This window comes from Schistocerca gregaria, chromosome 7, assembly GCF_023897955.1.
Source record: "Schistocerca gregaria isolate iqSchGreg1 chromosome 7, iqSchGreg1.2, whole genome shotgun sequence".
Taxonomy (NCBI): Eukaryota; Metazoa; Arthropoda; class Insecta; order Orthoptera; family Acrididae; genus Schistocerca; species Schistocerca gregaria.
The window spans coordinates 332,470,156-332,485,966 of NC_064926.1; the positions used below are offsets into that span (position 1 = coordinate 332,470,156).

The 15,811-nt window shown below is 39.5% G+C and overlaps 1 protein-coding gene across 4 annotated transcripts in view; it reads left to right on the top strand.

The window, feature by feature from the left end:
• The first annotated feature begins 1,935 nt into the window (after window positions 1–1,935).
• Window positions 1,936–15,811, top strand: part of LOC126282202 (uncharacterized) — a 115,979-nt gene continuing 102,103 nt past the window's right edge. Inside the window, exons 1-2 of one of the 4 annotated variants that reach the window (XR_007551349.1) lie at window positions 1,936–2,128; window positions 3,771–4,016. Coding sequence is in view for 3 of the 4 variants with exons in the window: in XM_049981739.1 (XP_049837696.1) it covers window positions 3,942–4,016 (75 nt within the window). In the remaining variant the exon portion in view is untranslated. Of the gene's footprint in view, window positions 2,361–3,770; window positions 4,017–9,418; window positions 9,581–15,811 lie in introns of those variants that run through there. The other 3 variants (XM_049981739.1, XM_049981738.1, XM_049981741.1) reach the window with 3 other exon arrangements.

Here is a 15,811-nt window from a genome sequence, read left to right on the forward strand (position 1 = left end):
TGTTCTAGATGGTATGACAGAAGATCAACAATGACAGTAGCTAAACGAGAAGTCTACCATGGTGCCAGAGGCGATAGAAGAGATAAGTGACTGGCCTGAACAGATGTGGACTACACTTATAACATTTGAGCAATTACACAACAATATAATTGATTTTTATTTATGTTGGCAATTATATTGTCCAAGCATGTATCTTGTGGAGTTGGATGTTCGTTCATTAATACAATGTACAAATTAAGAGCCCATAAACAATTTAAAAAGCAGGCCCACAGTTTGAGTTTTTCACTTAATGTCAACATGTTTTGCCACACTTCACATCCAGGTAATCAATCATATTTCCAACATGTTCAGTAAACACAGTTACATCAAATTGTGGGGTATGGTAGGCATGGTAATAATGAAATACAAGAGAAAGATGCGGTCTCTGCAATTTAAAAAACTTCCTCTTGAGAAAACATTACAACATTTAGTGCCATAACTATTGCTAAAAAATTTATTTCAAAAGTAGCTACCCCCGCCAGAGCTAATTTTAATCCTACAAAAGGTACTTGCTGTCATATATTAAACGTTTGCCGATTAACAATGTAAGATGATAAAGGGTGGGTGTATTATAAATAATTAGGATCGCAGAACACATTCATATGGTACCGGAAACAAATCTTCCGTCGAAACTTTCTGCATATTAAAACTATGTGCCGATCGGGATCTCGAACATGGGACCTTTGCCTTTCACGGCAAGTTTTCTACCAACTGAGCTATCCGAGCTGTCATTTTTCTCCCTTATCGCCCCCCCCCCCCCCCCCCCCGAAAAAAAACCTGGGTTTTGGCATTATAGAAACATGAACAGTAACTGAATAACATGGCATTCAGATAATTCTTGACAATAATATTGATTTCCAGATGGAAAAAATTGATCGATTGAATGCGAGGAGAATCACTTGATTCAATTCATTAGTAAAACCCAAAAAAAAGTCCACCTTCTCTACAAAACAGTCTACTGACCGTAATGCAATACATCTACATCTACATCCATACTCCGCAAGCCACCCGACGGTGTGAGCTTGTCAGACAGCCACCTGAATTCGAACTAACAATTGACGTAGGACGTATATATACACGGACGAGCGGCAACAGTTGTTTTGCTGGTAACAGTGTGTAACAGAAATGCCAAAAAATGTTTACTTGAAGACACGCCACGAAAGATGTATTGTAGCGAATTGTTAGAAAAGACCAACAATCGACAAGGCAAAGAAACTGTGCTAATTTTCAAAATCTGTTAATATGTACTGCTCGCTCCGTGATGAAATACAAAAAGCTCGCACCGAAGTGTGTTAGCAACCATTCTTGCGAGCTCCGTCCGACAAAGCAACGAAAGCTTATTTTGCAATATTCATCCTCGCCGAGAAACTGTGAATCGGTGTTTGACTGTGAACGTCACCAATGGTTCGTGAAAAATGGAAATAAGAACATACATTCTAAATGAGCACTATCTTTTGATGCTACGAACTCGATACATACAAAATTTAACTACAATTAGTATAATACAGTGAATGTCAGTTACCAGCTTCATACCCAAAGCACTTTACATTCTTACCACCTACAAAGGTATTTAATGACTACACACAAGAAATCATGGTTTTCCGAAAATACTGTTTACATAAGATAACATGGGTTTCCATGACAACAATAGTCCCACTTTTTTTTATTATTTCTAGCAGCTCTTCATTACTGCTACGGTAAACATTGTGCCCTGACCTAAATGTTTGGTGCTATTGATTAGTTATGCCAGGGTAATAATTGACACTTAAAGATTCATTCTGGCTATTGAAATCTGATGTATTGTTTTAAAATTATTAAATTGTAATAAGTGTGCAGGCAAAACGTTATCAGAGATAAGTGCTGTCAATGCTCTTAACGCCTGACTTTTACGTAATGGTTGTTTATCTCTGATATGCAGTAGAAATAATGCAGAGAGATACATTGTGTTTGTGTAATGTATAGTGCTACAATGTTTATGTAAGTGTTTGTTTTACAAACATTATGCAGTGGTGTGGATTCGGTACGCTGTCGTTTAAAGCATGTGTAACATTTTGGAGTTGGAAATGAATCAGAACCGCCTGAAGTACAGGTACGTATCTTTACCAACCGTAAAATCGTAATGTGTTTTAGAATAAATGCATATCGGACGCTTGTGATACCTTTGAAGCGAAACAGGACTTATTAAAGTCTTGCTGGGATGATTGTCAGTGTGTTGTTCGAAACTTTGATAGAAAGAAAATTAAAAATCAGTGAGTCATATTGTTGACATACATGCATAACATGAACGATGGACTTTTCTTGGAGATAATGACGTTGTGAAGGTAAGCGGTAGGATTTCGCAGCTGTTTAAAATATGACTTACATACATACATCACTTAAATGTATCGCAACGCATATTCCATAGTATGTATCATGAAACTAATGATTGTATTCGAAGAATGTTAAACTCTTTTAATTATAGAATTGCCTCTCATGAATAATTAACATTTGCTACTCTGATCTGTTTACTTAAAATGAATGTCGAATGTAGACTACTTGGTTCGAGTGTATCGCGTTAGGGGCAAAACATTTGGTACGATAATATTCCTATGGTTGAGCCGGAGAAATAAATTTATATGTGATAACTCGTAAAGTCAAATATGACATCAGACGTGCAGAATTTCTTGGAGGAAGGGGCGTTCCCCCATGGTCAGCGTACCTTCACTGCATATCTTCGACAGGATAGTAATCAACCCATGGGATTTCTATTATTTTCACTGTGGCTCTTTGTGGCATGATGGAACTGGCACGTAAATTGTAGGGATAATATATTAGTATTAATCATACTGGATACAGCCGTGATGATAACTCTCTCTCTCTCTCTCTCTCTCTCTCTCTCTCTCTCCCCCCCCCCCCTCCCTCCCTCCCTCACTCCTCCCCCCCCTCTCCCCCTGCCCCGTATCATCTGTGGCCATTTGGACAACATTAGTGTGTTCGTATTATGGGCACAACATACACTGGCAATAAATCAAGAAACATATATTGCGTGGATTAACTGAAGCGTTCAATACTGCTTTGCCAACTTTACATCTAAAGTTTCTATTCACATTTGTCAGCTTCACCCTCTAACAATGAAACTGTCACTTTCCAGCCTAACCGACACATAGAATATGCTATAGAGCTATCAGTCACCACATTGTTTAGTTAACAATTTAAAATAGGTGCAAAAGAATTATTGCCAGTATTCTGTTTGCACACACATAACACCACATGCCACTTCATTATTACGTTTTGGGTTTAAAATGACATCAGGTATTGTAGGTTGACCCCATTCCAGAATTCATTATTAATTTTGTTACCCATATTATTGTATGGAATGTATCACACTTAAAAGTTTTCAGAAAGTTGCAACCTTTTTTCCCAAGGTTATTAGTAGCCTTCTAGTTTTGCTGTAACAAATAGGTATTATCACTTTAAGATGTTGTTTGCACATTACCCAGAGCAAGGACTGAGAGACAAACCTAAGGACCAAGAAAAAATAGTGTTTTGTAGTTACCACGATCTTTTTAGTAAGAAGTAATTCAGTCTCAAAGCCTTGGAACTGTATTACTGTGACTTACTTAAGTCATTGAGTTGGTACTAATACAAAGAACATGGATATTCTATAAATTTAATGTTGTTGTCAATCAAATAATTGTAGCTGAAATAATATTAATCTTAATTTTCTTTGCTAACTAATTTTGTATTTTCAGGTGGGATGTCAATTGGGAGACCTCTCTAAGAATATATTTCTAGTATGAGGGAAGAAATTTCTTTCCTATAAGATGATCAGCTAGTTGGAGTTTTTACCTCGTTCACTTTGAGAGGTCCTAGGTCCCAGGGGCTGCAAAAGATCTAGCATCAGCAGTCAAAACAGCTACAACATGCAGCAACAGGGGAAGCCACGGTTTCTTAGATATCATCAAGGAAGTGTCCGTGGTGTTGCCTTCAGTCCCAGGGTAAGTAATATGTTGCAAAATTGTATCTAGGTTGCTGTTCACATTTTGTAACCAGAACTGTGTGTGAAAGCATGTTTGTTTGGTGTTTCATGTTGTCTAAAACTAACAAGGAGAGGCCATGGCATTGGGGTCACAGATTTACTAGACTTTGTACACCTTTAGTAGGCCATTAAAACAACATAATGTGCAAGTAGCAAGGTGCACTACTCTAGCAATTCCGAGAAAATCGCAAGAAAAGTTTTACGCATCTGTTATGTGTATCTGTGTGTAACTTCTAGACATTATAGAGTTCATGGTGATCTTGTAGTCAGTGTTTGAAGGTTTGTTAAACAAATTTCTATGACGTGATGGTTCGACTCCCCCTCAGATATAGTGTCTTATCAATTTTTTTTTAACATCACTGGTCATATTATTTAATTTGTATTACATTTGAGAGGTAGTATAATTATAAGAAAGATTTTTAATTAAATTTAATTATTATAACTATCAACAAGTAAACAAACAAACACACAGAATTTTCCATGAAAATGAATACCTGTCATGATTTGCGAAATTACTTATACATGCAATCTTGTAATGTACCCAGAACTACCTTGCGTCTTGACACTTCAAGCTGCAGAGACAGAGGCAGGCCAGATTTGGCAGTTAACCTGTGCAGCGATGAGACGTTGCTAATGTAGCAAGAAGGAATAATGTAGGTGCAAATTTTTTGAATATTGCAGAATTTACACTAGTACTACAAAAATGAAGGTGACTACTTGTTCCTTGACTACTGCAGATAATGAATGTCCTGACAGTTCGAATTGTTGCATGATCCACGACACTCTTGCAAAGTGTGAATGCTAATCACTTGACCACACTGACATCTTAGGGTCAGCATCCTTACATAGATACATGGGATACATAATAGATGCGTAAAACTTCTCTTGCGATTTTCTTGGAATTGACAGAGCAGTACACCTTTCTGCTTGTACGTTATGTTGTTTTAATGGCCTACTAAAGTTGTAAAAAGTCTGAAGTAAATCCATGGTCTCGGTGTCGTGGCCTCTCATTGTAAGTAAAATATTTGAAAAGGATAGTAGCTGAAATAATGAATTAAAATTTGTGCCAAGGCCGGTGCTTCGACTGGGTCTCCTGCTTACTGGGCAGAAGTGCTGACCACTAAACCATCTGGCAGGTTTACTAACCACTACATCACCATAGTATTGTGGCTCACACAGCTGCATGGACTACTGTAGTCCAGTGCCCTCCCTAACACACACCTCAGTTCATGCCTTCAGACTATTAACCCCTTCTTGAATCGTCAGTTTTGGTGTGACTCTCACCTATGCCTGAGGTGCAGGGCAGGATTTCCCTATTACATATGAAGGTAGGGTGCCATTCCGAATCAGAGAGCCTCGGAAATACTGACACTGTACGAAGGGGAAAATTGGCTGAAGATGTGAACTGAAGTTTGTCTTAGGGAAGACATTGTCTGTGCAGCTGTGTGGGCCACTATGCCACGGTGTTGTAGTTGTTAGTACATCTGCCTCATAAATAGGAGACCAGTTCAAGTCCTGGCCTTGGCACAAAGGTGTACTTCACTTTACTTCACTTCAACTTCTATCATTATGGAAGATAAAGTTGAAGTTCATATGACTCCAGGAAAATGTAATTCCATCAGATCAATAAGTAAAATATTGTACGAGGTTAATGGATGACAGGTGTTCAAAAAACACACACACAAAAAGAATGTTCATGAAAATATATACATGAGTAATTGAAGAAAAGATCTGATGTCTTTTTGCGGTCGTAATTGTCAGTTGACCAAAGATGAGAATAATTTTTTGTACAATTTGGTGTAAGCCACATAAACTTTGTTTTGTGTGTTTTTGAATTTTAAATGTCTGAATGTTATGCTATTGAGGCAGAGATTGAAAACCATCCTGACTTTTATCGAGAAGATTCTTGAAAACTACCAAAAAAATCCAAACACCATCTAGTTAGTGTACGTGACCAGTGGTCGTTTACATTAATTCAGTACCCAGAACACATTTGGCTATGGCTCGCCATTCTTTCTTGCAAGTTAGCAAGCTACACTTTGAGCTGAACAACAGTCAGGCATTATGCCTTTCATTATGTTTCCAGCGTTTCTCCTTCCTTCTGCATTCTACTTTACTTATTTAATTCCTCCCTTTTTTATCACTTGTCTACTGTTGCATTCCTTCTGTGTTTTATCTCCTCCATACTCTTTTTCCCTTGTTTAGTTTTTCATTTTCTCATTAAACCTTTCTTATGTCACACCCTAAATGTGTATCTAAGCCATCCTGTCTTGTTTCCAGTTAATATTTTCAAAGATGCTCTGTCTGTTGCAGTACTATCTGATCCTATCAGAAACATTGATCTGAATGTTGTCATTAATTTGGGCTAAATTCTAGCTCAGGGCCAGCGGCAGTTAGTGTTTACCTATTCATAGGTTTGCAATGCGTCAGTTTCACGTAGCCAGTGAGTTGATACTTTTATACAACCATTGAGAGGCAATGTATCTTTAGTGCTGAAATTGAAACCAGACACAAAAATGTATCAGATTCAGTAGTGAAATGGCTCTTAAAGAGTCAAAGATTTGTGTGGATGGAATCATCTGGATGTGCAGAAAAAGCCGTGGATTTTCTGAGTGTTCTATCAGAAAGAATTCTTAATTTTGTGGAAGCTAGATAAAAATTATTACCATTTTGCAATTTATGTATTTATGAGTGTAAATCAGAATTTACATTCTGAGAAGTGAATTTGACCAAACAAACCATGGTGGACTGGTGACAGTTTTGTAGAGAAGTTTGTGGAAATCTGCCTGAGACAGAGGGAGAAACTGGATGGTGAAGGGCAGAATGTTAAAATCGATGAATCTCAGTTTGGCAAGTAATAGTTTATATGAGGGAACAGAGAATAGGAAGACAAGTGTTTGGTGGTATCAAACAAGATACATACAAATGTCTTTTTGCATTGTGCCTAAGCTTTCAAAAGCTGTTCTCTTAAAAATTGTTAAACAAAATATTTTCTGCAGACAACGGTGATTTTAGACTGTTTCTCCACATACAGACACCTGAAAATGAATGTTTCCAGCACCTTACTATCAATGACAAATTGACTTTAAAGGATATGAAGACATGTGCCCATACAGGTACTACAGAGGACACGTGCTCCAAGTACATGGTCCCTGTTTGGCACAGGACAGTGCAATACATTTTTTGAACACACTAGGTTTTTTAAATAGCATAGAATTAATTGTTATTTGTGAAATGAGAAAGAATTCCATTAATAATCTTTGTTGGCACAAGTATTTTATTGCTGCTGTCCAAATATATTATGAATGCGAAGTTAAAGTTAGATTTAGGGTTAAAGCACATTTTAAATTTATGTGAGTGAAATAAGCAGCAATTACATTCATAATCTTGTTTATCGAAAATGTTTCACAGTTTTTTCTAATACATCATGGGTTATGAGGTGGTCCATTTGTTTGAAAATACTAGCACAGTTTAAATAGCAGCAATTCAAACAAAGAACAGTTAAATTTATTATCCTCATTCACAGCAGTGTTTCAGTCTTTCTTCCAAATGTATTACTTTGAAACATGTCATCTGCCTTCTCTTGCATTGGCTGCATAGCACGAACAGTTGACACATCCTCTTTCGTTTCCTTGATGACAGTGTTCCTGCATGAAACACTTAAGTGTGCCACTGGCCCTCTTCTAGACTTTTACTGTTGATTTGTTTTCAAAGCAGCCTTTCTTTCAAATTTCAGAGAATGCATTCTGGTTGTAAAAACTAGCAGTTTTATTTATTTTGTCTCATTGTTGTACTGGTGTCACCAATTGTTTTAGAGTGTAGGCTTTTTATTCAACTTCGCAAAATTTGAACACTTGCTGTTACTGCTCATTCACATGCTTTTATAGTCTCTCTCTCTCTCTCTCTCTCTCTCTCTCTGTTGTATAGATAATTGAGAGAGAGTGGAGGGGCGGAGGACGATGAAAAATGAAATAATATGTATTTGGGTAGAGTGTGGATGATCCTTTTTAATTGTTATTTTATTAATTAGAACATACCTTTTTATTTTGGTTTTTAGTAGTCACATAATGTTTTAAAATGACTACTATTCATTCATTTGTTGCAGTGAAGTGAAAAAAATGCCCAAAGGATATCTCTAGGTATAGAGAGCATTTGTTTAATCACTATAGCTTGAGATTGATGATAGCATGGTAATAGTTTGACTATGGATCTTACAAATTTGGTAGCTGTAAACTGTATAGATACAAGTCGCATACTCCATTTTGAATATGGGGTTATTCAAAAAGATGGATCCTAATAAATAAATTTTTATTTCATGAAAGAAATATAAATTTGATGAAATAATCTATATGTCGATGGCAACAGGCTGTTTTGAAGATTGCAGACATAGATAATGAATGTTCAGAAAAGTGAGAAAAATGCTAGTCAAACTCATTCAACATGCAGTCAGTCATCTCATGTGTCACTGAGTTCCCTGCAGGTTTTATTCTGTCCCACAGGTCAGCCAGAGTTTTTGATAAAGTTTGAGTGTAAACTGTGATTTATACAATTCCCAATGGAAAAAAGTAAAATGCTTTGAGATCAGGAGATCTCGTTGGTCAGAATGTAAGGTCCAGGTCTTCTTTTCCCATGTGACCCATCTGTTGTTGAGGAAGGCATTGATGGAGATTGCAATAAAGTATAAAGCATGTTTTGTTTTGCTGTCTCTCTCATGTGGCAATGTTTCAGTGGGTTTAGCAGAGCCTGTATGTAAACATTGTATCCATTTAGCTTTCTTCTAAGATGAAATGTCACATTTCACTAAAAATTAAATGCAGAACTGTTTCATCCGCCATTTTTCTTACCATGTCACCGCAAAATTTAATATGCTTTACTTTTTTATTTTCAACAAGAGCTTACACAGGTTGTAAGTGGAAGGGCTTATACATCCTTACAGTTGATTGAGGTATTCACTCTACTGATTGGCTTAAATTGGACTGTGTACAAAACTTTCTTCACTTTGTCTTGTGTCATTGTCTGACGTTGTTAGTTTGTTTGCTTTGTTGTTTGCAGAGGTGCCTTGTTTGTGCAAATGGCTTAAAGTAATATCTTATGTCCTGTGGAATAATCGGGTCTACTGCCGGATGTTTGTGTTTCTGGCACAATATTTCGGCCACGTAACTTGTTACCTTCTTCAGGTGTGATCTGAGACAGGTCTCAGGTCTCCCCTGAAAAAGGCAACGAGTTATGTGGCCAAAATATTGTACCAGAGCAACACAAACATCCGGCAGTAGATCCGATTATTCCACATGTCAAGATCTCGCCGGAAAAGCCTGAAGAATTACATCATATCTTATGCTTTTCGTTGGTGGTGCTTCGGTGTCAAATCAGGGACAAAATGCCGTCTTCACTAAAATTGCCAATCAACTTTTTCTGAACTCAAGAATGCAGAAAACCTAATATTGCACGGTAGTCAAACTATTGGTGTGAAGTCTGCAAAACATTGAAAAGTCCATGTTAGAGATTTTAGGATGATATCAAATGGTAGGCATTTTTCCTTTTTGAGTCGCATATTGTTTGTGTGGGAAGAATGACTTTTAAAATGCCTCTCTGTGTGCTATAATTAGTCTTAATTATGTCTTCTTGATCCCTGTGGGAGTGATACATAGGGGCCTGAAGAATTTTTCAAGATTCTTCCTGTAATACTGCTACTTGAAATTTTGTAAGTGTAGTGATTTGTGTCTGTGTTCAAGTGTCAGAGATATCAGACTTTTCAACATTTCTGTAACACTCTCCAATGAGTCAAAAAGACCTGTGAGCATTTTTGCCACCTTTTTTTGTATGTATTCAACATCCCTTGTTATTCGTATTGTCTATGGGCCCACACACTTGAGCAATATTTTAAGACGGGATGCATAAGTGTTTGAGTAGTTTCTTTCGTAGACTCATTGCAGTTCCCCAGTACCCTCTCAGTGAACCAAGGTCTCCCACGTACCTTACCTATGACTGAGCCTATGTGGTCATTCCATTTCGTGTCCTTAGAAATTGTTGTAACCATTTGTATGAATTGACTGAAGCTAGTTGTCAATTGTTGATAGTAACTGGTTAATATTTTTTCCCCCCGTTTTGTGAAGTGCATAATTTTACATTTATGATGGCAATCTTCGCGTCTCTTAGAAATCTTACGAAGATCTGACTGAATATTTCATGCAGTGGAAAGTTCTCGCTGGAATAATGACTATATGGAAAGGTATATTGCTACTCGCCATGTAGATATGCACAATGAAAAAGGCTGCTAAGATATTAAGCTTTCGGACCAAGTTCTCCTTCCAAAGTAGTAACCACTCTCTCCAGGCTTAAGCGGCTGGAGACAGTAGTCGTGTGTGCAAGTTGTGCTTGTGTGAATGTGTGTGTTTTCCATTTTAGAAAGAGGTCTTTATCAGAAAGCTCAATATTTTAGCAATCTTTTTCATTTGCCTGTGTGCGACACAATGCCATCTCTATGTGGTGAGCAGCAGACTGTTAGTTGAATATTTCAGCTATCCCCCACCCTCCACCCATCAGATGGTACTTCTTTATTGACACACACATCATCTGCAGAAACTTCCAAGGTTGTTATTAATATGGTCTGTCAGGTCATTAATATAACATGAACAACCAGAGTTTCAAAGCAGTCAAACCTCTTTTGACACGACTGAAATTATACAATGGAAAGTCCACGTTGGATCATGATCTGGAATCAGGCCCAAGGCATCCTACTCTCATTGCTTCACAACCTTGACACCTTCTCTTCCATCTGATTCACCTGGTCATCCTCAACCCAGAGCGCCACTTCCCTTGATGATGTTGACCTCAGCTTCTCTGATTGCTCCATCCACACCACTCTCCACATTAAACACACCAACAGCATCTGCATTTCAACAGCTGCTGTCCCTTCACATCAAAAAATGCCTTCCATTCAGCCTGCCCACCCGAAGCCAGGATATATGAAGTGACAAGAATCCAGTATGCTGAAGGTCTCACAAGGCCTATTGCAGACAGGCAATATCCCACAGACCTAGTCTGCAAACAGATTTCCCATGCCATATCCCAACATACCTCTAATGCTCCCACCACCTCCAAGGACGATATACAAGGGAACACCCCTTTGTCACCCATTAGGACTCACTATGCCACTCCCAATGACAACTCCTTACTTTTATGTGGAGTGAGCAGGTCTTGCACCTGGGTGTTCTACAGGGATCCACCTATCCAGCACTCCCTATCTCAGTCCTGTCACAGGCACAGGCTTATCCTACCCCATCAGAGGTTGGACAACCTATGAAAGTATCCATTTCATATACCAGCTCTACTGTGATTATTGCACAGCTTTTTATATTGGTATGGTCACCGATCAGATGTCCCCCAGGATCAGTGGCCACTGCCAAAGTATGACCAAGAGCAAACTGGACCACCCCGTGGCCACCCTCCCTCCCTCAGCATTCATTGCCTGATGGCTGCAGTGTTTTCAATGCAGAGATGGTGGCTGTATCTCATGTTCTTGAGCACATCCGGGGAGTTGTTTCTTCTGTGTACTGAATTTTTGAGTAGCCTACAAGCTGTCGACCAATGCTACCCTCCTCATCCTTTGGTAGCAACCATCCAGGAGTCCATCTATGCCCTGGAACGGTCCAGTTGTTCAGTGGTTTTTGTGTGGACCCCAGGAGACATCGGAATCTCAGTCAACGACCTTGCTGACAGGCTGGCCAAACAGGCTACACAGAAACCACTTATGGAGATCGGCATTCCAATAACTGACCTGGGTTCGATTTTACGTCGCCGGGTTTTTCGGCTTTGGGAGATGGAATGGGATAGTCTCAGTACGCACAACAAACTGCGTGCCATTAAGGAGACTACGACTATGTGGCAGTCCTCCATGCGAGCCTCTCACAGGGACTCTGGGGTTCTCTGCCTGCTCTGCATTGGCCACGCTTGGGTGACCCATGGCTACCTCCTGTGCTGTGAAGACCTGCCTCAGTGTTGGTGAGGTGCCCGGTTGACGGTGGCTCATATTCTGGTGCACTGTCCCACTTTGACTGCCCTGTGACGAAATCTTCGGTTACCAGACTCATTGCCGCTAATTTTATCTGACAATAGCTCATCGGCTAATTTAGTTTTACATTTTATTTGTGAGGGTGGGTTTGATCATTTGATCTAAATTTTAGTGCATGTCCTTTGTCTCTCTATGTCCTCCACCCTAGTGATTTTAGGGTGGAGGTTTTAATGTGTTGCAGGGGGGCTGGCTTCTCCTTTTTATTCTCATGGTCAGCCAGCCATGGTAATCTGTTTTGTCATTTTAATCTCTTCTACCTGTTTCTTGTGTTTCTGTGGTTTTCTTCTCCCCTTTTTTCCGTTTAAGTGTTTGTTGCACTTCCTCCGTCATTGTGGTTTTTCCTTTCTCTCCGCCCCTCCCTCCCTCCTCTCCAGTCTCTCCACTCACTCCACACTCCACCTCGACCTGTGTCTTGCCACCAGGTAGTCCCTGATCACTCAACCAGGCAACACTCACAGCTCTCCCCTCACCTGTACCCTTCTATCCCCTCCCCTCCTCTTTTCCCTGACCAACTCCAGATCGTGGCTCCCTGCCCCCGATTCAGTTGCACTCTGTCCGGAGCGGCCAGAGGTAGTGGTCGTGCTTAAGATGTGCTTGCTTGTGTGTGTTTTCTTTGCTTTTTGGAAGAAGGCTTTGGCCAAAAGCTCTATGTGTAACAGTCTCTTTGTTGTGCTTGTCTGCAGCTCAATGTGTCATCTTTATGCCTGAAATTACTTATGCTTATTTCATTGATTCCCCATCCCAGATAATGCCCTACCTATAATTTCTCAATCCATTTACAGATTTTGTACAATTCCACATATAATTGTACTTTAGTTAATAAATGTTGGTGTAGTACTGAATCAAATGCTTTTTGGAAGTTGACAAGTTTAGCGACAAGGTGATTTCTGCAATTCGTGGCTTACAGGAGATCATCTGAGAAATGGTCAAGTTGGGCTTAACATGCTCATTGTTTTTGAAATCCGTGCTTGTTAGCATGTAGGGACTAATTTTGATCAAGGCTCCTCATTATATTTGAGCTCAGAATATTTAGTAGGATTATACAACACATGGATGTTTAGAGGACTGGTCACCATGTTTTGTTCACAAGATCTGCTCTGTATTATGGCTCAAATGGGAGATAACTTGGCTGCAAATTTGTACACCTTCTGAGAGGACCCTCAAGCCTTGTTTAATTTGAGTGACTTTAGCTGATTCTCAACGCCACTGATACTAGTATTTATATCAATTAAGTCTTTACAGTGGTGTAAGAAGTAAACTATGGCTGTACATTTGTATATTCCGTTTGAAAACAGATTTCAGCATTTCTTCTTTTGCTTTGCAACCATCAATTTCAGCTCCTGTCTCACCATGATCATATGGACACAACTTTGGTGCTACTGACAGCTTATGCAATCTCTAGGTTTTGTGGGAGATCCTGTGATAAGATTTGGCTGTGGTTGTCTCTAAAGGTTCACACATCATCCTCTTGATAGATAATGCACTTCATTCATTATCTCCATACCTACAGCCCTTGGTTTGTTTTATACCTGTTATGCAGAAGCCATTGTTTCTTTAGAAATTTCCTTAAAGTAGCTGTATGAGTCCCTCCTCTCATCATCTGTTCATCTAGGTATATAATTATTAAATGTATAATCAGCTATCGATTTAAACTTGCACCACAGTTCAGGGGTGAACATTTTGAGTTCCTCTTTGAGAGGTGCCAAGACTATCTTTTTATTCAAATTACTAAATATGTAAATCATTCTACTTGTTCAGCAACTCTGTGTGCATTAGCACGCATTGTTGCTACAATTGCTTCATGGGCACTGAGTGCAGTTTTGATATGGACATGAAGTTGGTTCTATTTTTATCCATTAAGTCTAATATATTTCTTTCATTAGTGGCTTTCTGAGCAATTTGTAGTTCTCGGAGAAGGTATTTAGTAATGTCTTACAGAAAGTCTTTTCATTCTCAACACTAACAAACCTGTAATTTTCCCAGTTGTTGGATGATAAGTCTCCTCCAATGTTGACATTATGATACTAAAATTCTAGCTAAGTAAGTTCATGTCCAACTTTGTTTTCACACACACACACACACACACACACACACACACACACACACACACACACACACACTCTGTATGCAGCTTCAGTTTGAGTTGAGAGTTCAGATATACTCTTAGATTTGCCACAAAACATCTCCCTGTTGCCAATTTCGATTATTAGCTAGCTTTTTGTAGCTAGTAGTATGTGAGCTCCACAGCTTTGTAGGATTGATGGCAACTCTAGTACCTTGTTTCAAATGCTTTGGCTGTGGTCACTAGAATTGTAATCATTTTATCTGGGGACTGCTTCTTTGAATCTTACTGAAATCTGAAATGCTTCAGGTTATCCTAAAGCTATCATTATCTGGAAGAGAGAGAGAGTTATCTAAGGTAAGAAACCCTTGTATGCACTCCACACACAGACAGCCATCTGCGTAGCAGCCTTTGATGTGTGGTACACTTCTGACATATTTACAGGGACCTTACGATTCTCAGCCGTATTGTGCACATCCAGTAGTCACAGCTTAGCTTGTCATAGAAACTTCAAACTCTCTGGTTCAGGCCTTCTACTCTACTCAGAACCAGAGGGCACCTATTATTTCTGGGAATAACACTGTAGATTTTGAACTTGATCATATGTTCCAGCATGCGACACAATCTGCAGTTGGTTGCATCTTTTTCATTCACTAGGTACTGGAATAGCTCTTCTTCATATTGAATGAGCTGTCAGCCGTACAGAAAGAGGGCACAATGTAATTCTTCCATGTGTTGTGGCCATGTACTTAAGGTTTACCATTATTTTCTGTGTTATTTAAAGTATCAGTATATTGAAGATTCCTACTGTTTGGTGCTCTCCTTGACACAGGACACTGCAGGTTTGTAAACGAGTGAAGTGTGACTCATTGGCTTGGGTTTATTTTAAGTGGAAGACAGCAAGTTGAACTTTTTGGGTAAGGAGACAGGTGTAGTACCATGAGTCTCTGGTCTCTGCTTCCCCTGTACAGGACCTGTGGACCTGTTACTGTCATGCCATTCACAGTCAAATGGATTGTACAGTCTTGTACTGTAGGGAGCAAGTGAGAGGGTGTTGTTTGGTAGCCGGCATCCTCTTTCTACAATGCAAATGCAAACATGGATTAACAGGGTTTTTTATTTACATTAACAGGAAGCTAGCTTCTTATCTTCCATAGAGTCCATATGTTGTACAAGCCCTTCAGCAGTGGTCCTCTTGCAGACACTATTGGAAAGCTTGCTAACATGTGACGCTATGTACGGTCATAGCCTAAGCTCGCTCTGCTGGATGAGTGACAGATGCCAAACTAGAATGAGTCAGAGAGAGTGAGTGAGATAGTGCATGACCGAGCTAGTGACCGAGAGACTGAGCTAGGGATTATGAGCTAGTCAATCAGTGACTGGGACCCTCTGGTCAGCGGCGGCGATCTAAATTCTTGGGGTTGAGAGGGCTTTGTGGCATGTTGCTTGAGAGTGTGTCTTTCACCTCTCTCCTGATAGGTGCCTACTATCGATCTTGCCGACTGGTTTGCTGGTGACAATTTATGCCAGCACATTGCACCCCCCTCCCTTCCTCTCCTCCCACCGCACCGTTGTCATGTAGAGAGGCTGCGATTGACAATGGGAATGGAGGCAGTACCCT